The sequence below is a fragment of the Fusarium keratoplasticum genome, chromosome 3 (assembly GCF_025433545.1).
Source record: "Fusarium keratoplasticum isolate Fu6.1 chromosome 3, whole genome shotgun sequence".
Taxonomy (NCBI): Eukaryota; Fungi; Ascomycota; class Sordariomycetes; order Hypocreales; family Nectriaceae; genus Fusarium; species Fusarium keratoplasticum.
The window spans coordinates 3,332,334-3,357,388 of NC_070531.1; the positions used below are offsets into that span (position 1 = coordinate 3,332,334).

General features: G+C 54.0%; 8 protein-coding genes across 8 annotated transcripts; 3 read left to right on the forward strand and 5 right to left on the reverse strand.

Moving 5' to 3' along the window:
• Positions 1-4,401: 4,401 nt before the first annotated feature.
• On the reverse strand, positions 4,402-6,582 carry NCS57_00436000 (uncharacterized protein; the record flags this gene model as incomplete). Its single annotated transcript, XM_053054321.1, has 1 exon — positions 4,402-6,582. One exon carries the CDS (start codon positions 6,580-6,582, stop codon positions 4,402-4,404), a length of 2,181 nt encoding a protein of 726 aa, XP_052916481.1.
• A 3,140-nt stretch (positions 6,583-9,722) lies between these two features.
• On the forward strand, positions 9,723-11,060 carry NCS57_00436100 (RRM domain-containing protein; the record flags this gene model as incomplete). Its single annotated transcript, XM_053054322.1, has 2 exons — positions 9,723-10,537; positions 10,859-11,060. 2 exons carry the CDS (start codon positions 9,723-9,725, stop codon positions 11,058-11,060), a joined length of 1,017 nt encoding a protein of 338 aa, XP_052916482.1.
• Positions 11,061-12,175: 1,115 nt separating this feature from the next.
• NCS57_00436200 (uncharacterized protein) lies at positions 12,176-13,081 on the reverse strand (the record flags this gene model as incomplete). Its single annotated transcript, XM_053054323.1, has 6 exons — positions 12,176-12,242; positions 12,291-12,523; positions 12,587-12,767; positions 12,833-12,891; positions 12,962-12,994; positions 13,052-13,081. 6 exons carry the CDS (start codon positions 13,079-13,081, stop codon positions 12,176-12,178), a joined length of 603 nt encoding a protein of 200 aa, XP_052916483.1.
• Positions 13,082-16,360: 3,279 nt separating this feature from the next.
• On the forward strand, positions 16,361-18,087 carry NCS57_00436300 (CENP-T-C domain-containing protein; the record flags this gene model as incomplete). Its single annotated transcript, XM_053054324.1, has 3 exons — positions 16,361-17,151; positions 17,208-17,849; positions 17,919-18,087. 3 exons carry the CDS (start codon positions 16,361-16,363, stop codon positions 18,085-18,087), a joined length of 1,602 nt encoding a protein of 533 aa, XP_052916484.1.
• A 35-nt stretch (positions 18,088-18,122) lies between these two features.
• Positions 18,123-19,244, reverse strand: NCS57_00436400 (SURF1-like protein; the record flags this gene model as incomplete). The annotated part of the gene is made up of 4 exons (XM_053054325.1): positions 18,123-18,222; positions 18,282-18,387; positions 18,454-18,963; positions 19,013-19,244. The coding sequence occupies 4 exons, from the start codon at positions 19,242-19,244 to the stop codon at positions 18,123-18,125; spliced, it is 948 nt and encodes a 315-aa protein (XP_052916485.1).
• A 517-nt stretch (positions 19,245-19,761) lies between these two features.
• NCS57_00436500 (Thioredoxin domain-containing protein) lies at positions 19,762-20,403 on the reverse strand (the record flags this gene model as incomplete). The annotated part of the gene is made up of 1 exon (XM_053054326.1): positions 19,762-20,403. One exon carries the CDS (start codon positions 20,401-20,403, stop codon positions 19,762-19,764), a length of 642 nt encoding a protein of 213 aa, XP_052916486.1.
• Positions 20,404-20,819: 416 nt separating this feature from the next.
• On the forward strand, positions 20,820-22,739 carry NCS57_00436600 (Zn(2)-C6 fungal-type domain-containing protein; the record flags this gene model as incomplete). Its single annotated transcript, XM_053054327.1, has 1 exon — positions 20,820-22,739. The coding sequence occupies one exon, from the start codon at positions 20,820-20,822 to the stop codon at positions 22,737-22,739; it is 1,920 nt and encodes a 639-aa protein (XP_052916487.1).
• Positions 22,740-24,384: 1,645 nt separating this feature from the next.
• NCS57_00436700 (Nudix hydrolase domain-containing protein) lies at positions 24,385-24,918 on the reverse strand (the record flags this gene model as incomplete). Its single annotated transcript, XM_053054328.1, has 1 exon — positions 24,385-24,918. One exon carries the CDS (start codon positions 24,916-24,918, stop codon positions 24,385-24,387), a length of 534 nt encoding a protein of 177 aa, XP_052916488.1.
• Between the last annotated feature and the right edge of the window lie 137 nt (positions 24,919-25,055).

A 25,055-nucleotide genomic window follows, 5' to 3' on the forward strand; every position in this document is an offset into this window, starting at 1 on the left:
TGCTCTTGCCAATTCCTCCTCGGTCAGCTCTGCACCTTCCCGGGCAACAACACCCACACACCTCCTTCCACCCTCCGAGATCAGCTCTTTCCCTCTCGCGATGGCTTCGGTGGCCATTTATTCTCATCTCTCCCACACTCTCCCCTCTCTCTTCTCTTCTCCTCTCATCATCCACCGCCTCACCTTGAGCTCACAAGCCCGTTTTTGGACCATTTTCTTGCTTCCCTTTTTTGGACTCGCCGCGTTCATCGCTGGCTACTTTTTTGCTGTGTCGTTTACCTCAGACTTTCTTGGTGACTGTCGTTTGCCACCTCTTTTTTGTGACTGCGGTCAATTTCAAACCCTTTGACAACTCTTTGCTTCGACTTTGCTCTTCTTTTTGGCGACTGCCGCTCCTGACGACTTTCGGTGCTCTTTTTGGCAACCTTCTCCTCCCTCAACCAGCCGCTTCTTTCGGCCACTGTCGTTTACGCCACAACTACTCCCCTTACTTCAACTCCCCCATTACTCAGTCTCTCGAGACACGAACACGATATGAAGCCTTACTTCGCCACCGGCTTGATGCTGTCAAGCCTTGTCACTGGCTCTGTACATGGTCATGACATGTCTGTACCAGGTGAGCATCTTTGGCCCCCTTGCTGATAGCCATGGTTGACAAGACAATAGAATGTGCTACTACTTGCACTCGCGGCCTTTCTCGTTACCGCTTCACCAACCAGCACAACATACCCACCAAAGCTGTCTGCATGGACATGGCCAAGCAAAGAGTACGTTGGAGACTAGTCATTCTGTTGACAATGTGCTGACTCCAATCATCAGGAACTCTTCTTGTGCTTGGCTAGCTCTTGTGGAGAAGACTACGGCCCTGCTCTGGCATATACCATCTCCGCATGTTCCAACTACGGCGCTCTCATTACCGACCTCCTACCTGTCGAACTACAACATGTGGGCCTTGCCCCACGACGGTTCTCTCATTTGACTCCTCGACTTGACACGGGCCGGTTTGCCTTTGGCGACCAATTCACCCTTGCTGTCGACTGCACGGCCGGCTCCAATGGCGTCCTCACCTTGTCCCTTCCCGAATCTGTCCCTTCTGGCATTCCCCGGCCTCCTCCCACTGGTGATTCTCCTCTCGTTCCCGGATCCGGAGCTGGTGATCCCAATCTTGGGTCCAGCTCACCCGCTGGCAACACAGATCCCAATTTCGATCCCAGTCCACCTGCCGGTAACACAGACCCCGTCCTCGGATCCCGGCCAGCAGGTTCTTCTACATCACAGGGTGACCAGTCAGGGACTTTCGCACACGCAGCTTCGAATAACCTCGGGGAAAACGAAAATCCTAGCAGCGGTGTTGGCAACCCAGCAGCCGTAGATGCAGACTGCGACCCAGCAACTGAGGGCTCAAACAACAACTCTTCAGGGGCTCCGAACAACGGACAGGCTCAGCATCCTTCTGGAAGCTCACCCAACGATAGTGATTCCTCCCCAAATGGCCAAACCAACGGTCAACCCAATGCTCCATCTCCCAATCCAGCTGACGGTTCCCCTGCAAGCCCAAGCACTGTGCCCGGAACCGATTCCGGTAATCCGCCCCTTGGCCATAGTCAAGGAACATCAGGCGGCGCGAATGATGGCTCTGGCTCTGGTCCTGGTCCCCAAGGCCCAAGTTCCGGTGCTGGGGACAATGCCGGAAGCCCACCCTCTGGTCCCAATCAAGAAACACCAGGACAACCTCCATCTCAGCCTGCTCCTATACCAGTGGTCGAGAATCCAACCCCGTCGACCCCTTCTGGAGATTCTGGAGTGCCTGGTCATACAAGTCCTCCAGAACGAGCCGGTGAGGATTGCGAAGATGACGCTACTCCCACGCCTGGCTCTGGTGCTCCAGGGAACTCTTCCCCTCAATCATCGGCTGGAAACCAAGGCAACCCAGTAGACTGTGCGGTTGGTACCGACAGCCCAGCTTGCGGGAATCACAACCAAGGCCCTCCTGGAACTCCAGTCATCCCCTCTCCAGGAACCCAGAACCCAGGAGGATGCCCTGAGCGAGCCGATGATTCGCCTGACTGTGGTGCCTCATCAAGTCCTCCAGCTCCTCCAGTACCTCCAGCACCGCAAGAACCAGCACCGGCACCTAGTCCTGCCGTTCCTGTGCCAGGCCAAGGTGATCCGAACTGTCCTGCAAATGGACCCTCTCCATGCCCCGTCCCCGGTCAGCCTCCAACAGCCCCAACACCGCCTTCGGTTCCCAACCTCAACTCTGGGCCTGATGGTGGCGACCCTACAGGAAACCCAGGAAGCCCCCAAACCGGTCCATTTCCAGGCGATGGGAGTGGACAAGCCTGTCCGGGATCCGACCCAAATGGCAGTTGTAACTCTGCTGAAGCGCCACCTGGATCACACCAGCCTTCGTCTGCAGCTGGGCCTCCATCATCTCCCGTACCTCCCAATGTTCCAGGGGGCTGCTCTGGAAATGCAGAGGGTTCTTCTTGTCCTATTCCCGGCTCAAACGGACCCGATCCAGGAGCTAGTAGCCCTTCTACTATCCCGACACCACCAGGTCCTCCTCCCGCCAGCAACACTGCCGCACCTCCGACAGATGCTGGATCGCCGCCTACGCAAGGAGGAACAAATCCTTCGCCCAATGGAAACGGTCCCCCCTGTGATGGAAGTCTTGGCCCATGCCCTGGTAGCCCATCAACCCCAGAAAACGGTTCTGTCCCTTATCGCCAGGAGCCCTCTCCAGACGGCCAGGTACATCCCGGTCCTGGTAGTGATGGCGGTTGGGGATCTGATTCGGCACAAGAAGGCGATGGCAGTGGTGACGGTGTGCCTTCATGCAACGGCAACTGCCCGACGAGCCCTGGTAGTGGTAAACCACTTGACCCTGGAACTGTAAACTCTCCTGCTCAGTCTCCTGGTTCACACGACAGCCAATCCCCCAATGGTCCTCAAGCTCCTCCAAGCAACGGCGGCCAAGGAAAGAATGACGGGAATCCCCAAACGCCTGGAGATCCAGCAGCATCAGGGCAGCATTCTCCTCTAGTGACAGGGCCAAACCAGCCGACTGAAACATTCATCCGAGCTGATCCTCCCTCGGAAACGTTCATTCGAGCGGATCGTCCAACAACAACCGAGTTTGTCAAAGCCATCCACCCCCCGGAGGACCCTAGTGCCCCGTACACTGATCGTGGACCTCAAGTCATCACGGTGCTTGCTCCCACGAAGGTCGAAATCACCCAAACGAGGATCATCACCGTCTAGCCAACGGACGATGCCTCATTGGACCGATTGCCACCTCAACTAGTAGCAAATGCCGAGGTCGATATCGCGCGAAGACAGGAGAGTGATCAAGAACCCAGTGACTCTGTCAACTCTGAGGCCCCGGATCCTGACTCTGACCCTGACCTGACGTCAACATTCATTCGAGCAGATCCGCCATCAGGTACCACTCCAGTTCCCCTAGTTGTCGCAGGCTCTGCAGGACGATCTCAACCTTCGCTTTGGTATTGCGCCATCGTCCTTCTAGCCCTCTTCACCTTGAGCTGTCTGGCGGACAATGATGATTTCTTGTTCATGCAAGAGAACATGATGGAGGTGTAGAAGATTGTCTGAGACCCAATGGTGTTAATCCAGTGGTGCTATTATTTTTATTCGGGATATTTGCATTGATTGGTGGTGTGATAGATATCGTGGAGTCGATTGTTACCTCGTAATGATAATGTTCTTACAGACTTAGATTATCCCGACAACATAATGAACTTGATGGTTTGGCTCATAATAGCCCTTGAACAATGTCCAAACTGCTGCCTTGAACTTTCGAGTCACTTGAGAACAGTCTCGAGGACGATGGCAAGATAGAGAGCATCAAGTTGAGAAGCCACTGAAACGTGGTCGTCGGGTATTTGACATTTCTACTGACACAAAGCACCTAGCTAGCTTGCCTGGACCAGGACAACTCTTGGAATAGAACCCAAAACACCAAGATCCAGCAAGACACCCTCGAATGACACAAGCAACCCAAGCTGGGAGCGCCGTCAAAGACGCCCCTCGCAGCGCCATGAGCCAGGAATCAAGACAAAGGGGAGAAAAGATACAACAGCGGGAATCCAGAAGCAAAGCCCATATCAATACATGACCCATCGCCATAGTCCAAAAACAACAACAAACCAGTTTGTCCCAATTAGTCCTCCTTTTAGTGATCCAAGACGCGCCTCCTCCGCTATATTTCGGGGCCAAAAAGCCCTCCCTTGTCCCTAGACTTGAAAGAAGCAGTCCCATCTGCCACGAACGTCGTTTTCTCGTATCCGTCATAGTTCATCAAAAGGTGGGGGATAAGGATGCAAGGGTGATTGAATAAGAATGCTGAAAACAGATGAGGTATCATGCGGGAATAGATGTTTAGACAGGCGTCCAGTCCTTGAGCCAGGGGTGAGACTGCTTCAGATCAGGAATTACAGCAGTGCTGACGCTGCGCTCACCAACAATGTTGCCAAGCGAGTGGTTAATCATCTGCAGAGTGGCTCGTCGCGAGGGCTCAAAGGCAATGGGCAGGACGGTAGCAGGAGGAAGAGGGGCCGAGGAGTCGTGGGCGGGAAGAAGTTCGAGGTTGTCGGGGACGGTCGGGTCGAAGCGCCCAGTCTCCTTGCGGTAGCCGGCATGCACAGATGGCTCAACGGAAGCATCATCCTTGGACCACCAGGTCCAGTGGTTATACTCACGGTTATGGCCATGCTCCAGCCAAGGGTAGAGATCCGGCTCGATAGTATCCTTGGGAACGGATCCAAACGGCCGCCATCCGTAGAAGAGAGGCCATGGGTCGCGGAGGGTCAGCGTGTGGCGGTGCTGCAAGAGAGCAGCGCGGGGAACGGCATCGTTGAGATGATGGTAGGCGGTGGAGGAGAGGTCATCCTGATATGACTGGGGAGCCCCTGTCCAAGCGGCGGTGACGATGTCGGGGCGAGACAGGGTGTCGTAGAAGCAGCCCTCGTCGAGGGTGGTGAGGTAGTTGTGGATAAAGTCAAGGATCTTGGGGTTGCCAAGCAGGAAGAGGCCGTGCCACCAAAGCGCGACGCGGGGTCGGCGGAGCGCAAAGATCTTTACCAGCATCTCAAAGTCGCAGTAGTTGAAGGCGGGGCGGATGACGCTGGAGATGGCAGCCAGCCACGGGCTGACGAGGTTGCATTGGATGTCGGGCTGCCAAAAGATGCTCCAGAGGACTGGGCCCAGAGCGTAAGGGTGCATGCTCAGCGTCATGTAGTAGTGGGCTTCCCCAGCATACCGCCGGATGTCCGTCTTCTGGCCCTCATCTAGCCCCGTCGTCTTGCGCAGCTTCAGAGACGGTCTAGGAAGATGTGGCTGCAGCTTCGCCATGCGATAGAAGGGAATCGCGAGGGTTGCAAGGAAGGCAGCTTTGATGGGCGACAGGGGGCTAGGATCTCTTGATCGGCAGGGTTCATGGCCGATGCCGAACAAATTGCAAAACTCAATAAGCAGCTCGGTAGCCTCCGATGGGCTCGGAGGCTCAGCATCAGAGTCAATCGTGACCTGCTCTTCGGTAGCAATGACGAACCGCACATCTCCCGTGCATCGCGCATCCCAAGGTGAGCATGCACCTTCTTCGTCATCAGGAGCCCAGCCCGGCTTTGGCGCCAGAATGGCAGAGAGCCAGTGGACTAGACGCAAGGAGGCCTCGCTGGGGAGCTGGACCAGGATCTCGCTCTGCGCGAGGTCACCAACCGCGTTGATCGGGATTGGGCGGAGGCAGGAGTCAGTGAAGTGGGCCCTTCTCTTCTGGAGTTGCAGTAGCCGGGTGGAGAAGATGTAGGACCAGCACATGGTCAAGATGGCAAGGCCTTGCGGGGCGTTGGACGCGTCTGCGCTGCCAGAGGGATTGCCATAGTGGGAGGCGCTCGGATCCGAAGAGATGAGGCAGTCGATGGGTTCGGGGTAGGAAAGGCGGAAATACTTTGTGGTGCCGGTAACCTTGTTGAGGTCGAGGTGTGGTGGGCGGTCCCGAGCGGACGGTTGGGCGGGCGGCGGTTGACAGGGCTCGGGCTCCGGGACGAGCCAGGTGGGGGCTCCGGCCAGGACGCCCTTTGACGGGACCGTGTTGGGGAGCGGCGGCATATCCTGGAGCATGATGGACGGGTCTAGGCCGGGGGGGAAGAAGCCTCTTGGTAGGGCCAGGGCCTGGCTGAGAAAGTGTTGCCAAGTCTGACGGCCATTGTTGAAGATGCGGCGGATGTCCTTCTGCTTCGGGATCAGAGGGTCGTCGACATGGTCCGCCACAGAGAGGAATTGCTGCTCCTTCAAGGCTGGGGCGAGTTTAAAGAGAGAGGGAGACGAAGCCTGGGCACTGGAAGCTGGAGTCAACTCTGAGGCGAGAGAGGTCTCAGTGTCTCCCGCGTCTGAACGAGCACTTGCATCATCAGGCTGAGGCACAATGGCAGCCTCGGAGAGGCCAGTGACGATGGTAGAACTCCAGGCAAAGGGGCGGTCGAAAGAGTCGTCCAGCTCATAATCGCCGCTGAGGACCCAGGACCGGACATGGTCCATTCCCAGGTCCCACGTCAACTGCATTGTGGGAGGAAGAGAAAAATCGAGGCTCTTCTAAGTGGTTGGCCAGGGTGGAGGACACAGACAGCCTGGTTGTCACACGGAAGGACAAAAAGTTGGCAGGTTGACGTGGAGGTCGGGGGAGAAGGAGAAGATGGAATAGAAAAGAGAAGAGAAAGAGAAAGAGGTGTGTGAGAGAGGTTTATGGTAGATATGAGAGAGGAATATGGAGACGAAGGGACGGACAGACAGGGGAGAGCGTAGCAGAGAAAAGGCTGAAGATTCCGGGTGGCCACCCACCCCCGGGAACCCGTCGAGTATATAAGAAGCAAGCAAGATGCAGACTTTGAGTGATGCAGAGAAAAGCGCTGCATAGACTCGGGTTGGAGCGGGTATGGCTGGACTATTGGTGCGCGGCGGGCCTCATCTCGCGTGCTGTTCTGCTTGCCAGCTGGTGCTTGATGCTTGCTTGCTTGCTTGCTTGCCTGCTTGCTTGCCGCGACTACTACGTCCATGCCATGGCAATGACCTTGACCATGAATGATGCCGGCAACGCTGGTTGGGCTTCTGCTCTGGCCGGCTGAACTGGCTGGCTGAGCTGGGGGTTGAGTGGCGGAGCACATAAACGGAGAGGGAGGCAAAGAGGAGGACACTAGGAGAGTCAGAAACAAGACATGGACGGGAGCTTGCATGTCGCGCATGCCCCTGGTCGGCCACTGGGTTGGGTTGGTGTGCGAGCCTGCGCCTGGGCCGGGCTGCCATACGGATACTGTAGAGTGAGTGAATAGAGCCAGATGGTATAGAGAAAAGCAACTTTTGCAGTGTTGCTGGCTGCAGCAACTAGACAGACGGGGGACCGGAGGGACGGAGGGGAAAACAAGGGGTGGTACAGGACAAGGACTGTAGCGTAGGGAGGCGTAAAAAAAGAGAGCCAAGCGGACCCGGGACGGAGAGAAGCGGAGATGGCGGAGACGGCAGCAGGAGGAGAAAGAAAGAGAGATTCATTCAATTCGAGTGGATATGGATAGAGGCCCCCCGAGTCAAGTCAATGGATGATGAAAGATGGATGATGTAGACGGGGATGAGATGGGTTTGAAGGCTGCGGTATGGATGATGGGGCATTGAGCATGGGGCAGGGACAAGGGACAGAGCGACAGGGGTGGTGCCTTCCTTTCCTTTTTCCCCCTCCACACGCACTCCACGGCTGTCAGTTGCGGCGCAGGAAGGTACCAGACCGTCTACCGTCTAAAACTCGAGATATTCGCACTGTTGTCCGCTCACCTTGGCTCTGGGAGCACGGAGCTTTTTTGCTTTTCTCACCTCAACCGACTAGGACGACCGACCACGAGGCAAAGGCCGCCCGTTGAACAGCCCAGGGGGCTCACCTTCTTTTTTTTTTTTCTTGTGTCCGTCTCTTTCATTTCGGTTTCGTTCCTTTTGCTCCGGGTAAGCTGAATGACTCGCCCGGACGGTGATTGAGTTCAATAGTTGGTATCCCAGCTGACCGTATCCATCGGCTATGGAATCGTGGTTTTGTATTCAGGATCGTATCCCTTGGATATAAGAGGATGGTCCCGAACAACCCAAGTTGGGATGGGCGCCAACCATAGACCCTCGACCCTTCAGCTGCGTCAATGTGCACCAACTCCTAGTCCCCAATAATACAGTGTGCCTCTAAGCTGCAGTTGGCACTTGACTCTGGCTGCGTATGGGCGTCACCTTGCCTACGTCAGGTAGCCATGCTTTGGTAGCGGCGCTGACAGCTGGAAATCCCCAAGGATGGATGGATGGATGGATGGATGGATGGACTGGGGTTGATGAGAGTGAAGAAAAAAAATTTAATGGTTGTCACATGGAACCCCCCAAGTCAACCACTGACAAGCAAGCAGCAAGGTTTTGAAATGCAGTGCCGTCTTGACAGCCGACAGCTCCGGGGTTGCACAGCGGCTGAAGAAGGGAGGATAGCCAGCCGATCAACGTCCACCGCATCTTCTGGGACGCAGGAGGAGAGATGTCCTCGACGCTGCGCCGGGACTGACTAGGGTGTCGATGTCGTAGGGTCGCGGCCCAGGGTCTGGAGTCGGTTGTGAGGGGCCAGTGACAACGGCCGTCGACGATAGACGCCCCCGCTACGGAGCTTTGCTTTGGGACAGAGCATGGATGGCAAGGATATGGGCATGGGGGATTGATTTACCGCCCAGAACCCTAGCCTAGTCGGTAAACTAACTAGCACTGTACGACAACATGTATGTACGTGCATGATGCAGATTAGATTAGTGAGATACGTGTGAGACGGCGGCGAAGGAGGAAATAAGGAAAAAGAAAAGTTTTCGACGAAGCTGAAGGGGGGAATGGAAATGGGAAAAAGAAAGCAACGGGTACCATGCCATGGGTAGGGGAAAAATTGGACGCCATGATGGGCGGCCGTTGACAGTTGGCATTTGATAACTAATGATAACTGATGAAGAAACAACAGAAACATAGCAGTTTCATATTTGGTCGCATGTATTGTCACATACGTCAACATGTTATTTTTATCTAGACTCCCGTCCCGTGGTACATAGTAGTGTCCCAGGAAATCCCAAATCCTCCGTAGGTCGTCCGTCTCGGCATCTCCCGCTTCCTTAGCTCCCTTGTGAGCAAGCAATCCCACTCACCTCTCACTTTTCCTGCACGTTTTGGCACTCGCAGATCGATCCTCCTCAAATCTCCAATCCCACGTCGCCCCAACCACAGCGCGCGTGCAGCTGTAGCAGCAGCACCAAGTCACACACACTCTCTCTAGCCCGGGCTGACTGGCCCGCTGGCTAACTGGTTAGTCGGGACGGAACATTTCCTTGCCTCGTGCAGACCGGAAAACCTCGTCGGGCCCATCCATCTCCAAGCCGTGTCTTGCAGCATTCTGCAGCCTGCCAACCGGCGTCACAAATTAACCTGTCTGTGATTGTCTGTAAGTCGAACCATTGATTGTGTCTTGTTCCAAAGCCACCCTGTCTTGCGACGCGACGTCGGACAAGGAAGCAGAAAAAAAAAAAGAGGCTTGTGCTGACTTGGCAAAAAAGCAGATCCTGCATAATTTTTTTTTCTGCCGCCTTGCGCAAAAGTAGATCACGCTACAATCTCTATCTACCTCATTCCCAATCTGATCACGACACGGCGCAATCATGAAGAGCAAGCGCGCAAGAGAGGCCGCCGAGGCTGAGGACAAGCACATCACTCCCGTCGACGTCGAGGCTCCCCCCAAGAAGCGCAAGCGCAACGACGACGATGCCACCGCCGCCGACGTGAAGAAGAAGGCCAAGAAGGAGAAAAAGGACAAGAAGCACAAGAAGGAGTCGCGCAAGGAGCGCAAGGACAAGCGCAAGGACCTCCAGGACCTCCCCGAGCAGGACGACGACGAGGAGGTGGTGGACGAGCCTGCTGAGGATTCTCCAATGGCTGATGCCGATGTCAAGCCCGCTTCTGCGACTGCAGACGCCGCAGACTCGGACAAGGCCGCAAAGAAGAAGAAGAAGAAGGAGAAGAAGAACAAGGACAAGGAATCACAACAAGAGGAGGAGCCCATCGCCAACGCTGAAGCCAACGATGAGTCCAGCAGCAAGAAGAAGAAGAAGAGCAAGAAGGATAAGAAGTCCTCCTCAACCACCGCCAACAACGACAACAACGACGAGGCCGTACCCAACGGCGCGGACGCGGACACGGCCGCTGCCGACGCCGATTCCAAAGCCGACCGCCACATCGTCTTTGTCGGCAACCTCCCCTTCACCGCCACCGCCGACACCATCCAAGCCCACTTTGCCTCGCTCTCCCCCATCCACGTCCGCTGCATGAGCGACCCGGCCGACTCCAAGCCGTGCCGCGGCTTCGCCTTTGTCGAGTTCGCCAAAGTCTGGCATATGCGAACCTGCCTCGACAAGTTCCACCACTCCATGTTTGAGGACGGTGTCTCCCCCGCGCGTCGCATAAATGTCGAGTTGACGTGAGTTTTTCAACCCTCTTTCTTTCTCAAGTGTCTCACTCATACACCCCCCTCCATTCCCCCTCTCTTGATGCATCACATTTCCTGCGGTTTGCTTCTCTGAGTGTGCCTTGTGTAACACTCCCAATCCGCCTCCATGGCTTGCTGGTCACATCCCGTGGAGTCACGCTCATCACCACCTGACCGATGCGGTCCGTGTATCTCTTCATGAGTGGCCATATGCATGAACAGCAAAACCCGCCCGCAGCAGAGAGCCATTGACAAATCGCAACGCTCGCAACTCACTCTTGGAAACATGATGCTGACCCCTTTGTGTAACAGTGCCGGCGGAGGCGGCAAGACAAAGCGCCGCCAGGAAAAGATCCAGGAGAAGAACCGCAAGCTCGACGAGAACCGCACCAAGCGGATCCAGCGCGAGAAGAACGCCAAGGAGGAGGCCAGAGCCAACACCGACCAGGAGCAGCACATGGAAGACGCCATCCACCCTAGCCGTCGTGGTCGCGTCCCCGGTAATGCTTGGTAGGACCTGGATGCCAGAGATCGTCGCCGGCTGCGTCGTCATTTTGAGCCTGGCGCATAGCTATTATGAGGAGGAAGCGTAATGTTGTCCTTGAAGCAGTCTAATGAATCAAGTCTTGGTCGGATACACAAAAGTTGGTATGCATTTACTTGTACAAGATAGAGAGATACCCCAAGGAATTGGATCATGACCTCGCAAGGCTGTATATCCAGATCATGAGTGACTGCCAGTGATAGAACTACCCACTGCCATCAGTGTCTCTATTCGAGATATTACCAATAACCAGCTAAAGGGGTTTCTACCAATCTCAAACCCTGGTCAATCTCAACTGTGTAGACGAATCGCAAGCCCGTCTCCCCATGACTTGAACTCATGATGAAGAGTAAGAAACTCGCCTATACTAGACTTCTCATCCAACAGCCATAGTACACGCCGCCAACTTACACCAGAGTTGAGGGTCAACCACTTGCATCTGAGGCCAATGAAAACAAAGATATCTTCACTTGTAGAACGGAGATTCCGGTGCCAGTCCATTCTAAGCCATGATGGCTAACTTGAGCGCATGCTAAAACGATCATGGGGAACAAGGCAATGTTTAAACTCGTAGATTCAACTGTCCACAATCAACACAAAGCAGTCACAAACAAAGTCCATAGAACAAGCCATCTCGCTCGTCTTTCTCTCCATCATAGCGTCACGGTGCAGTAGTCATGCAGAATAGAATGCTCCAAAAATGCAACCCGGTTCTTGAATTACTCGCAACGTCGGTATAAACTCCTCCGCGAGGAGGAAACAGGTGAGAGATATGAGCAAACAGAAAAAATGTGGAGATAAAAATTGAACCGCAGATAGAAAGGACCAAAAGTCATTCAAGAACCGCCTCGCATATACCATCATGATATGCAGTTGTAGCTGTTTAGTTGTGTGTGTGAGAGGTTGAGGGGTTGTTTTAGAGTAGAAACTCCCCCAGGATATTCCGTTAGAGCCGCCGTCTTTGTATCGCCAAATCGTCGATCATTTGTCCAGAGCCGTCATGTCATTTTGCGTCGTCGAGACGCCTTGGTTGAGAAAATCAAACAAGCGCGTGGGCTACCCGCGCGCGGTGCAAGGTTGGATATCTACAGGATCGAGCACTTCTTATTTTTGGGGGCCTTGCTAGTCTGAGTCCGAGGGTTAAGGACAGCCCTGGAGGCTTGTTAGATGATTCAAACACAATCTCGGAAGAGAACCTACCGAATAGCCTCGTCGAAAACGCTCTTAAGGTTCCTTTGAGTCAGAGCGGAGCACTCAAGGTACTTGTATGCCTTGATTTCCTTGGCGCAAGCCAGCGCCTGTTCGTACGACACGGGCTCCATACGCTTTTGGCGGAGGGACTCGAGTGTAGCGGCGTCTTCTCGAAGATCGAGCTTGGTTCCGACCAGGATGATGGGGATATTGGGCGCATGATGGTCGATCTCAGGGTGCCACTAGAGCTTGTGTCAACGGGACTCGGGTTCTTCTTCGCTGCGTCGATGGTCGTTTCATCGTACCTTGGCCTTGACGTTGTCAAAAGAGGGGGGGCTGACGATGGAGAAGCAGATGAGGAAAACGTCGGTCTGGGGGTAGGACAGAGGTCGCAGTCGGTCGTAATCCTCCTGACCAGCGGTATCCCAGAGACCCAGGCTAATGGGCTTGCCATCCACCATCACACTCGCCGAGTAGTTATCGAAGCTGCGTCACAGGTTGCATCAGCCATGATGTTCAGGATGTTATCGGCGGGAAAAGCGGGAACCAACACGGTGGGGATGTATTCGCCGGGGAAGGCATTCGTGGTGTATGAGATGAGCAGACAAGTCTTGATGGAGAGTCAGTAAAGAGCTTGCAGTTACCGCACCAGACGGCGATGCTTTGATGTCGAGACGAACCTTGCCAACTGCACCATCACCAGTCACAACACACTGCATCAGCGGTCAGCCACCCAAGGTATTGCGTCAGACAACCAGCGACCGACAAACCTTCAACGATTGCACGCCTGGCTGAGCCATTGTTGCGATAGGTTGTAGAAGGGATCGGAAGAGGTTCGGCCGTAAAAGTCACTCGTGATTTGCCGGGGCGCAGGTCGAGATGCGGGATGGGATGGCGGACAACGAGGTTGTGATGGAGTCGTCTAGATGTAGAACCCGAGGAGAGGGGAACGACAATGACGAAGCGAGGACGGGGGCTCGGAGTGCGACGGTGAAGCTGGCGATGAGATAGGTAAGCGACGGTGGGACTCGAATCGCTCGACAAAAGTTTCAAGGCTGCATAAAATCAAAGAGGAAAGGTCAGAGCGAGCAAACTTGACACGAAACCGAGGTGTAGTTCACGCGTTTTGTGCCGCAGAAAGGTGAGGCCACAGGAGGAGGTTCAATGATGGGAGCGATCCACCACAGAGAGAGCAGACCAGAGCAGAACAGAGACAGACAAGGAGAGTCGACCGCCCGCCCGGACGACGCCAGCCAGAGAGGACCACGAGAGAGGCGCCCAGGATAGCCAGTAGCCACCGCCGGTGCCACCTTAGCCTACTAAGGTCCCCTGCTAGAGACAGTCCTAGCCTTGCCAACAACCCGCTGGGCTGGCTGGGGGACAAGGGGGCCTTTCGGTGGTGCTCCTGTGCCGCTCAGAGTGTCGGAGCTTCTGGACAATCACGGCCTCTGGAGGAGCTCTGCTGGACAGCTCTAGGCGCCTTGGGAGTGGGGGGTGATACAGGGGGTCCCCTACTGCCAACCAAGGTACGCGGAATGATTGATGGAGGAGAGGGAACCTGCCTTTGCTTTGCGGTTTGTGTCTCTGATAACGCTTCTTGTCGACGGCCAGCTGTGGCTGGGGATGGCTTCGGAGCGCGCCGAGATGAGGTGATAGAGGACAAGAGCAGGATGAGAAGGAGGACGGGACACGAAATGCTGCAGTGACGCTTCAATTTAGGGAGAAGCAGCAACAACAATCCCAAAAAAGGCACAGTAACGGGTATTCGCAGGAGCTGGTGGGATGGGCAACTCGTGGCTGTTGTGAATGGAAGGAAAATGGTGGAGGCGGGCGATCTTCTGTGCGCGGACGTCGCATGTGAGGTACTGTAGGTACCTTGCGTCGGTGTGGTGTGAGTACCCTCAGGCTAAGAAACAACACCAACCGCCGCCCTCCCCCATCTTGTCCACCCGTTTCTTGGCCCAAGAGGTGGTCGGGGGATTGTGGATCGGTGGCGGGGGAAGCGCAGAAGCAGTTGGACGATTGCAATCGTTGAATGGATTTATTTTAAGCCATTATGATGCACATTGACGGGGATGGCGCAGAAGGACGACCAGGGCCAACAATGGGGATGACACAAGAATTCCTCAGTTTGCGTACCTCAGGTGTAGGTGGAAGACGTCAGGACAGGCAGGACGTGCTTTGGCCAAGAGAGGCTGGGAATAGTAGGAAATGTCGGTGCCTACCTATATTTCACCCGCATGGAGGGTAAGTCAGGGGTTGCAGCTTCAATCTCGAAACGAATCACCACTGTTGTTCCCAAATGGATGCCATCCAAGTCATTCCTGGCGCTTATTTGGACGTTTTGATTTAACTTCAATGCACCACTTGCAACGCGTGAAAGCGTTACGAATATATACCAAAAATTGGAGACCGACCTTCATCCAATAACAAGGATCGATAGCTCAGTGGTACGAGCGAGGGATTGCAGATCCCTAGGTCGCGTGTTCGATCCACGCTCGGTCCTCATACCTTTATTTTTGCTCTTGCTTACTATTTTGCCGGCTTACATTTTGCTCTACAGTTGAGTATCTCACTCATTCCCCTCACTTGTAAGATTCGAAAAAGTTTCAACTCTTAGCTTTCCCAGAATTAACGGCTGCTCTTTTGTGTCGCCTGTTGTGAACCAATATCAAGTAAGTGGTCCAAATTGGCGACAAGTTGTCATGGCTCTCAGTCCCTGCAATTCAGATCCGCAACCCAGATCTCCACTATATCAGTCACTAACTGCCGTGTAAGCCTTGCACTTCATCCTCGAAAACACCATGGCTTCGGGCGCATTTTCCTCTTTCTCGCCGTGGCATATCCCGCCCCTCTTCATCGCCAGTGCCTTTACCCTTGGCGGCCTTCTCCCCTTCTTGAACCCGGCCCGTGCCATTCGCGAGTTCGGGTTGCCAGAGGGTATAGCCAGGTCTCAACCAGCCCATACGTGTTTCGCCGTATACGGTTCCCGGGTATCCATCATGGGTGTTTCCATGTGGATCTTTTATCTACGAGGTGACTTCAAGTCACTAGACACATTGATGGCCCTTCTTTTCTGGGCCGGTGTTGCAGATGGATACCTGTGCTGGAAGGAGGGCGTTCCGGGCAGAGCCCTGTTCAGGTTTTCTGCTAGTCTTCTCGTGGGCGGCTGGGGGTTGCTCGGGTTGACTTCAAGGGGTTGATTGTACGGTCTCGACTGACTCGAGTCAGTGAATACTGTAACCTACCTATTCAGGCAACGGGGGCACTCAGGCCGATGTTCTGCACCGAAGTCTAAATCTAGCCCTTCGGGAAGTTGTCTTATGAACTCGTCACTATATCGGTATTCTTCTGACCTTCATGGATGTGCTCCTATCTAGTTCTATGCTAGGGAGGTAGTTCCGTATCTCCAAGTTAGAAAGTTATGGTATAACAATCCTGCACTTCAAAGTATCCCTTAGAAAGCCATGCGACGCACCGTCCTGGCCCGCTCGTCCCTGAGTATGAGTATATGACGCATTGACCTCGTCCAATCCATGACTAGCTATCGTGAGTGAGGCTGTGTTGGGTTGCGTTTGTCTATATTGAAGCTCCTATGAGTTCCACAACGCTCGGCTTATCGTATCCCTACTCCTTGAAACATGAAACGTCGGAACTTCAGGCAGCCGGCAACAGAGAAAACTGATGTCACAAGCTGAACATGTTACCGGCAATTCGAATGACCCCATCCCGAGTAGAACCTTGTGGTTCATCTCGTAATAATTGCTTGTCATGTTGCAACTTCAGCTGTAAGTTGGTGTTGCAGGTCATGATAGGGTAGATGGTCCGTGCATGGACATGGACCCCCCTCGTCGCGTGTGGTCGGAGCTTGTCGCGTCCCACCTTTACTAACATCCATCATCGACATGGATCAACAACATCAACAATAGCGGAGGAGGGAGAGTTTGACACGACCCCGTGAAGGAATCAATTGGTCCGAACACCAACGGACGACAAATTATACTTGATACCCGTAAACCTGCCATCTGCGCCGCCATTTCAACCTCAACTATCGATGCGCAACCTCTAAACAAACCATCATGGACTCAAGCCCCATCGGGTCGCCTATCAAGGCTGCCTCACAAACCCCGTCCCGAACTCCCTCACGAACTCCAAACCGCCGCGCCTTCAGCGCCGAACCGCACTCGGGCCGCGCTTCGATACACACCCCTCTCGATCGTACCGGAGCCCGCGACCTCCGAGCCTCTATCCGCCGTGGCACTCCCGGTTCTATTGGCCGATCCAATGCGCCAACTCCCCATGCCAAAGCCGCTCGTCGAGCGCTCGACCAGCGCCGAACAGCCATATTCACGCCTGGAAAGAACCGACGGCGCAGTTTGATGCAGCAGCGTGAGACGCCCCTGGACATTCTGCGGACCCTCGGCCGAGTCCTGGCGCCAACAAGCAAGCCCATTCAGACGTCCTCGTCTTCGTCGCCGGATGACAAGTCGAGCATATCGCCTGTGCAGCAAGAAGAAAGCAACATTTACGAAGATGACGATGAAGACGACCTACCGATCGACAGGCCACGGCTATCTTTGCCGCTTGATGATGAGGATGCTTCTAGTACAAGCTCCGATCTACGGCCTCCGCGGTTGTCGCAACTCGAGGAAGACAACTTTACGATGCAGTCGATCGAGATGCCGCGGCGAGCTATCAGCGAGCAGGCGGCATCAAGGCTATCCCGTGGAAGCTTTGGAAGCATGCGCATGAGCGACTACTTTAACGAGGAAGAAGGCACGGAGGATATTGGTCAACAGTCGGATTTCTTCCCAGGCCTGCTGGAGGACCTGCAAGCAAGAGCTGGCGCAGACGACCTTTCTCTAGACCAGTAAGTCGAATTTGACCCGTGCTTCACGAACTGGCGTATCCTAACGACAAGTATAGATTCGACGCTGACCAGTCGAGACGGATGACTGTTGGTCGAGAGAGCGATTTCAACTTTGAGATCCCTCCTGGTGTTGGAGAACAGACAACATTTATGCTGTCTGACCCAGCTGTCGATGTCCCGCAGACATCACCTATCGTCGATCATTCTGTTGCCGAGGCCATGGGCGAAGATGCCCAGGAGCGTCAAGCCGATGTGGTGCTCGGTGACTCTGACTCGGATGTAGGGGGGGGCTTCGAGATGGGTGGATGGGACTACGATGCTGGTGGTGTTGACGACCACAGCTCACTGGATGAGGGGCCAGAGCCCACAGCAGAGCCCACGGTAACTGCTACCGTACACCGAGCACAAGCCGAGGACAGGCTTCCGCGTGGTCTGAAGGCGAGAAAAAAGCAGAAGCGGATATCACAGCATGGCATTGAGTATCCACCACTGCCCCCTGCGTTTGTCAAGAGGGTGGCCCAGACAGCTCTCCAGTCGTCAGGTCTAAGCAACCAGCGTCTCTCTGCAGAGACGTTGGACGCTCTCATCCAGGCATCCGAGTGGTTCTTTGAGCAACTGGGTGATGATCTGGGCGCCTACGCGGACCACGCGAAGCGCAAGACCATCGAGGAGAGCGACGTTTTTACGCTCATGAAAAGGTACGTTGATGATTCACTTGGGTATCAGCTCCTTTTTTTGTTCTAGCCAGAAATTCTAATATGGTACAGGCAACGCCAGATAGGGCCGCGTTCCTCCATGTTTTCTCTCGCGCAGAGACACCTCCCGAGAGAATTGATGCAAGAGCTGAGAATGCCTGTCCCGCAGCCCGCCAAACAGCGACGTGCCAAGCGTCCGCGGGAGGAAGACGCCGAGGGAGAGGTGGCAGAGTATACATGAGTCTTACATGGGTATGGGTGAGTGAGATTTACATTTTACAGGCCCTTGGAGCGGGCTACCCGACGAACAATCTCGTTTGAGGGCTTCTTGACGACCATCCACAGCATGATGGAGGTTGCGGCACAGAGACCGTACCTGAAGTTGAGGCATTAGAAACCCGAGAGGATGGCGTGGGGATGAGAGAGGTGACATACCATGTGAAAATGTACTGGGCGTGGTTATTTCGCAGGTTGACCTCTGCAGCTCGACCATAGGGAATGCCGCGAGCTTCATAGTCGACCATCCGCATGAACTCGGGTTCTGCTGTTGTTAGCAAGGATGAACTGTACGAGATGGCAAGGATGAGGCAGAAGAGGTTATACATACCCATAGTGGCCTCAATCCAGACGGGCTGGCTTCCCGTCAACTCGGCCATCTGCTTGACATCAGGGAAATAAAACAGGCCCTTCTCGGGCTGATTGTCAGGCGTAAACATGTTCTTCTTCCATGGCTCTCTGAGCAACCCCTCCACAGTGACCTCGCCCTTGGGCAACCCATCCGGCCTCGTCCTCTGATCTCTGTGCTTCTTGTCGATCCAGCCGCGGTTTACAAGAATAGTCGTGGCGTCCTCGCGCTCTAGCGGTGTAATGACCATGTATCCGTCAGTACCGTCTCGCATGCGCGGTCCGATAAGCATCTCTTGGTCGTGTCGGAAGCGGCCTGTTGCTGTGACACGGCGGTAGTCGAACTCGTGGACGGCCGAGGGGTCGATGGTGGGAGGGAGGGGGAGGGGATCTCGGACGAGGCGGTCTTCGAACTTTGCGATGAGCTCCGTCTTCCAGCCTAGACGCTGGACCTGCCATGAGCCGAGAATGAAGGCCGTGATGGGGATGATGGCTGCGCAAATGTTAGCTCTCCGCTCGTATGTAGACGTGAATTGGCGTACCGAGGATGATGAGGCCAGGTCCATGGCGCTTCCCTGCACGAACAATCTGCGGCGGTCCATCGAGAATCGACACAAACTCCGGGTCATCGGCGTCGGGCTGCTTCCTGGTATTGCGACGAAAGGTGGATGATGTGAAGGGTCTTTTCGGCGGGGCGGAGGTCAATCTCGGACACCGAGGGATGGGCCTTGAAGCGCGCAGGCTGCGCAACAGCAGATTCCGGGGCGCGTTCATTGTGGCAGATGACGCATTGGAGGGTTGGGGGGATTTGGCGTGGTGGAGGTGGGATGGTTATGGTCTTGGTGGTGATGATGTCGTTCTCGGACCGGACGGGAGGACCCACTTTACGGAGCCATAGAGTCGGCGACCTGGGTTTACATAGATGAGGCTGCGAAAACAAGCCTACCACTTCTTCTTTTAGAGGGGTAATTTTCCAAGTTTAGTTGAGTTGATATGGGCGAGTTCAATCATGGCTATGAGAAAAGCAATGTGAGCGATCAGAGATGAACTGCTCATAGAAAGTGACAGTGTAAGTTGGGTCGGCTTGTTGAGAGAGCCTGTATTTAACTTATTGCGAACAGGGGACGACTATCTCAAGATTCCAGTCTATTTCTCTGTAATAATAAATGTAATTACTACTTAAGATCTATATCATTGTCATTGAGCCCCAAGATGTTCCAAAGCCCATACTATTTAAATCTATGCAAATCCAACGGCGTCCAGGATGGCATGGCCGCTATTACAAAGACGCCTAGTTCTTCAGAGCGTCGATCCACTCCAGAGCAACCTTGGGCTCCATTCTGTTTCGGTAGTCGGGGTCGATAAAGACGTTGCGGACGACACCAGAACCGTCGACAAGCAGAGTGGCAGGGATGGGCACCTCAAAGTTGTCGAGGCCGTTGCGCTTGGTGAGATCGACACCGACTTGCTTGAAGAGGTCCTTGGCAGAGACTTGGTCAAAGACAATGCCGAGCTTCTTGGCGACTTCGTTGTTGCGGTCTGTAAGGACGGGGAACTTGATCTCGTTCTTCTCGGCCGTGGTCAAGCTGTAGTCGGGCAGCTCGGGAGTCAGAGCGACAAGAGTAACACCCCGGGCCTTGTACTCGTCAAGGTGACGCTGCAGGTGCTGGAGGGCGATGTTGCAGTAGGGGCACCACTCGCCGCGGTAGAAGGTGATGAGAAGAGGGCCATTGGCGAGCAAGTCGTCGCTCGACACCTCCTTGCCGGTGGCATCGCTCAGGCGGAACGAGGGGAATTTGTCGCCAACTTGGATAGCGTTCTGGGGCTTGAAGAACTGAACAAAGTCCTCGATGGCGGCAGTGATGGGCTCAAAGCCGGGCGCGCCCTTGAAGGACTGGGCGATGGCGGTAAGCTGCTCGGACTGGGAAGACATTTTGTAGGATTGTTTGATGAAGATTGAAGTTTTAATAGATGTTTTGAGAGTGGTAGAGTTGTTATTGTGTTGAGTGTTGTTGATCTGATGCTGGATTCGACTCAACACCACGTCTTCACTGCCCACTATATACTCGATTCCCTCCCTCTTCCAACACAAACCGCAACATGATTATCAATCCTCAATTATAAATCTAGAAATGAAGTGGTCTCAGTTTGTCCGAACTGATTAATCCACTTGCGCCTGCCTGATTGTTGGTGTTGTGCTACTTAATGGGCCCGGGCCCGCAGGGGTGGGAAGGAAGGTAAGGATTCGGCCGACTCGACCGAATTCGACCGAGCTGAGTGCGTGATTCCATCTTGAAACCAACAAACACTAAGCAACTTTCTCCGAAGGACAGTCTTACTACACGAATCATGCAGTCTCAACCTAAGCGGATGAGACTAGGCACCAAGAGCTGCATCGAGTGCAGACGCCGAAAAGTTCGATGCATCTTCCCCGAGGGCTCAGACAGATGCCGACAGTGCAAAGCCCACAAGGCGCCGTGCAGGCCTCAGCAAGCGCCATCGAGCGACTCACCCAGCACATCGAGTCTCTCACCCGACTATGTGCAATCAAATGAGAGCGCTGTTGAGGTCCTTCGTCTACGAGAATGCCAGAGACTCGGTCTACCGCCAGATACATCCCTCGGCGCCATCTTTACCCATGTTGTTGGCGAGTCCGTCTCGTCGAGGAGCACCTCCAGTGATCAAGACTTGGATGCCAGCGTTGTCCTCGAAAACGCACCGCTTATGAAGAATCTTAGAGAGACATTGCCTACTCAGCCTAGTTTTGAAGCCGAGTTGCCGCCCCGGCCTAAGGACCCCTTTCCTAATCGTTCTTCAATGATTTACATGCCCTCCGCCCCGACACTGGTCAGCATTTTTGAGTATACACTGCAATTCTGGGCCATCTGGCCCCTGGCATTCACGCCTACGGACACGGGTGAGAGGTGTTTCCCAGACTCTGTGCCGATGGCCGTGAGGTTTATTCAGCAATCCGTCATATCCCCAAACCCAGGCGTCGTCGCAAGAGCCCTGGTCTGGCTCAGCCTTTGCCTCCAGGAGCTGCCCAAAGACTTCAACAAGGACACACCTTTGAGCCTGCCTTGGAAGGCATCCAAGATCATTGACTACTACCTTAAAGAGGTGGAGGATCTGCTGCAAACACACTCATCTCCTGTCTGCAGCCTGGAGTTTATCGAGGCGCTCACACTTCAGTACGAGCTATTCATCTTCATGGGACGTCCCTGCAGTGCTTGGAAGAGTACTAGGACCGCCTTGAACAACGCCATGATACTGGGCCTGCATGGGTTCGTCCCAAACGGACGGAAAAAGGAGATATGGAATGCTCTCTGGGTACAAGATCGACATCTATCATTGTTCCTGGGGCTCCCTTATGCTGTTCCAGAGCACTTCATTCGCCTCGACCGAGTTGACGAAAGCGATGCCTTGGAGCGGAGGATCCTTCGAAAGGTGGGCATAATTTCGGGCCACATCACCGATCGAAATTGTCACCAACTCGAGTCGTCATATTCAAGCACGGCTCGTATCATAGAGGAGATGGACCAGCTTAAGGAGATGATACCGACCGAGTGGTGGGAACCCACAGAGGCTGATATAACCGGGTACTATGGCATAGACTTTACACGTCGTGCCATCATCCTCTTCTACTATATAACCAACAAGCTGCTGCATTTGCCTTATGTGCGCATGGCAGCCCGAGATAAGCGATACGACTACAGCCGAACCGCCGCCTTTGAGTCTGCCGAAGGAATGGTGCGAGCCTACCTGAACATGCGAGTCCTCGGAACTGCGCCCATGAGCTGCGACTTTGTCGATTTTATGGGCTTCAGCGGAGCTGCCATTCTCGCTGCGGACCTGATATCCAAGAATTCCTCTCGTTCGGCTGAGGAAGAGGAGCGGCTATGGAAACTGATCATGGAGCTGGCCAAAAGCATGAGAGATATCACCTCTGTGCTAGACTGCGCGGTAGCGACTCAAGCTGCCGAGGTACTGGAGAATCTGCATGCGGCGCGACACGGGACCTTCTCTGGACCTGAGAACTTTGAGGTGACCATACCTTACTTTGGAAGAATGCGCATCTCGCGGGTCGAGAAGCCCGCGCCTGCTCTCCCCCAGAATGTCATCGAGTTCGAGACCAACGTATTCAACATGCATCTTCCGACCGACCTCCAGCCCTCATGCGAGCTGACGGAGAATTGGAGTTCTGGGTGGGATTTTGATTATACGTATGAGTGGCAGGATGTGTTTAACTTTGAGCAAGTTGGGTCTTGACTGGTTATTGGCTGCCCCTCCTTTTGCGAATAGCTTCATCTCCGATCAATCACCACCACAACACCACAACACCACTCGCCCAAAACACAGTCATAGAAAATTGCAAAAGTCACAAAAACTATATCAGCAAAAAAAGAAGCGCGTAAGAGACAGACATCTTCGTAGCACAACCTTTTTCGAACTCCAGGCCCGTATACACCGACATGCCCACCTTATGTCAGCACACGTCGCCGTCCCCAGTGTACCGGCTATCCCGAAGTGCGTACCTCGTCAGGACCTGCTGAAAAGTCGTCACCGTTACACCATTCGGATGTCTGTCTGTTGCAAATGGGATCCGGGGAAGTGATATATAAGGGTAGAGGCTCTGCCGGGTGTCTGGCAGTGATGGAGCGTCGGGAGGGGTTCAGGGGTTTGGTGACCAATCAACCCGGTTGGCTTGGTTGGAGAGATAATGGATTTGAACATGGTTATGGGGAATGGGGGAATGGGTTTTTATTGTATGAGAGGCACTGGTTATGTTGTTCTTGATGAGTTGTGTTTCCGAACTCTCATGGTTACACAAGAATGTGATGGACCCTATATGAGCTCCCAGGCTTGATCTTGACCGCACTCCACTGCGACACATGAAAAATCGAGAAAAATCGAGAAAAATCATTAGGAAAAGAGGGAAGATTGGGGTTCCGCTCTGCTTCTGTCCATGAGTAACATGTAGGGTCGTGCCAGCAGAAGTGGCTGGCCGTGCCAACGCCGATCTTGAATCCATTTCCTGGGTTCTATCCCCTCAACCCTATATAATCAGTCCCTTGACGATGAGTGAGCGAGCTTGAACAAACGCGGAGGACTGTTCTATGTTCCCCCTCGAACTTACCATATCTGTGGAATATGGGCTGCCAACCCCTGAAGCCGGCACCTGCACTCCCTTTTACCGTTCTGTCACCCAAGAGTTGTAGTCGGAGTCATCGCCCCAGCATGAAATCTTGCTCAAGCATGTACCAATTCGGGCTTCCTCTTTGCTCAATTTTTTAGATACTGCTGCTGCTACCACCAAAACCATGGCCGCCGTCTCTTGGACCAGGAGCCGCTCCTTTATGCAAGGCCTGCGCATTCTCGACGAATACAGCCCCCCCAATCTGGAGAGTTGCATTGCAGTCGTGGAAACAGGCATCACTTGTCATTGGCTTACGCATGAGTGAAGCGCTTAAGGAAGAGACTGGTTTCTGAGATGGGAAGTCTGTGGATGCACACATGTATCTCCAAACCCTCTAGACAACTTGTAATTGGCGCATAGGTGGGCTCAAGTCGCTCAGGAAGCTACAGAAATTCACTGAGACCAGTGGATGAGCAACTTGTGTTCAACTGAATGAGTTCAATGTTACAGAAGAGACGCTAGTCAATCATCCCGAGGTTGAAACAATTCTGCAGAACCCCAGCACTCGATTAAGCCACCTGACTCTCAGTCTGCGTCACTTGCTGCCAGCAAAAAGAGTTCTGTGGTTGCGGCAGCGCTCATGAAATCGGTGTGAGCACCGCAGGCATCTTCCCACCGCCCCCAAGGCCTTGCGGGCCTGATTGACCGACGCTTTGGGGACTTTTTGGCTTCATGAATGGGAATGCCGTTCTGACTGGGGAATATTTGACCTGCTCCTCAAGAAACTGGGGCCACTCCTCTTCGAATCGCAGCGATGGCTGCCTCGGCGATGCTTCGATCGTCATCAAAGGACAAGGTGGAACCGACATTGTCAAAGTCGGCCCAGATGGTATCGAAATCCTCATTCTCCTGCTGTGTTCCCTCCTCTGGAACAGTGGTAGAGTCTGCCGTGGCAACATACCAGAAGATGATCTTGAGAATTCCCTGCCGCGTAGTGCGTTGAGTAACGGCGATAGGTTCAATGACAGCTTTCGGACGGTCCTCGGTCTTGACGGAGGAAGGCAAGGTGGCCAAGCTGTCGATGCTCACAGGGAGTAGTTGGACTCGTATTCCAGTCTCCTCAAAAGTTTCTCGTAGGGCTGTCTCTTCAAGGGGCTCATCAATATCTTTACGGCCCTTGGGAAGCGAGTATTCGCCTGTTCGCCGCCAGCGGATAAGGAGCACTTTCGACCTCTCTACATCTAGCGACACGGTACCACAGCTTATGACGAACTGGTTAGAGAAGTGTAGACTCTTGCCTGTGGAGGCCATCTTGATGCTCTGATGTCGTCTGGGATGAGACGTGAAAATGTCAGTTACGTGACTAAATACACCCGAGTTTCGCTTACTTACCTTGAACTGATCGAGAATCTTGTTTCTCGTCTTTGTAAAGTGTGAAGGAGTAGGGT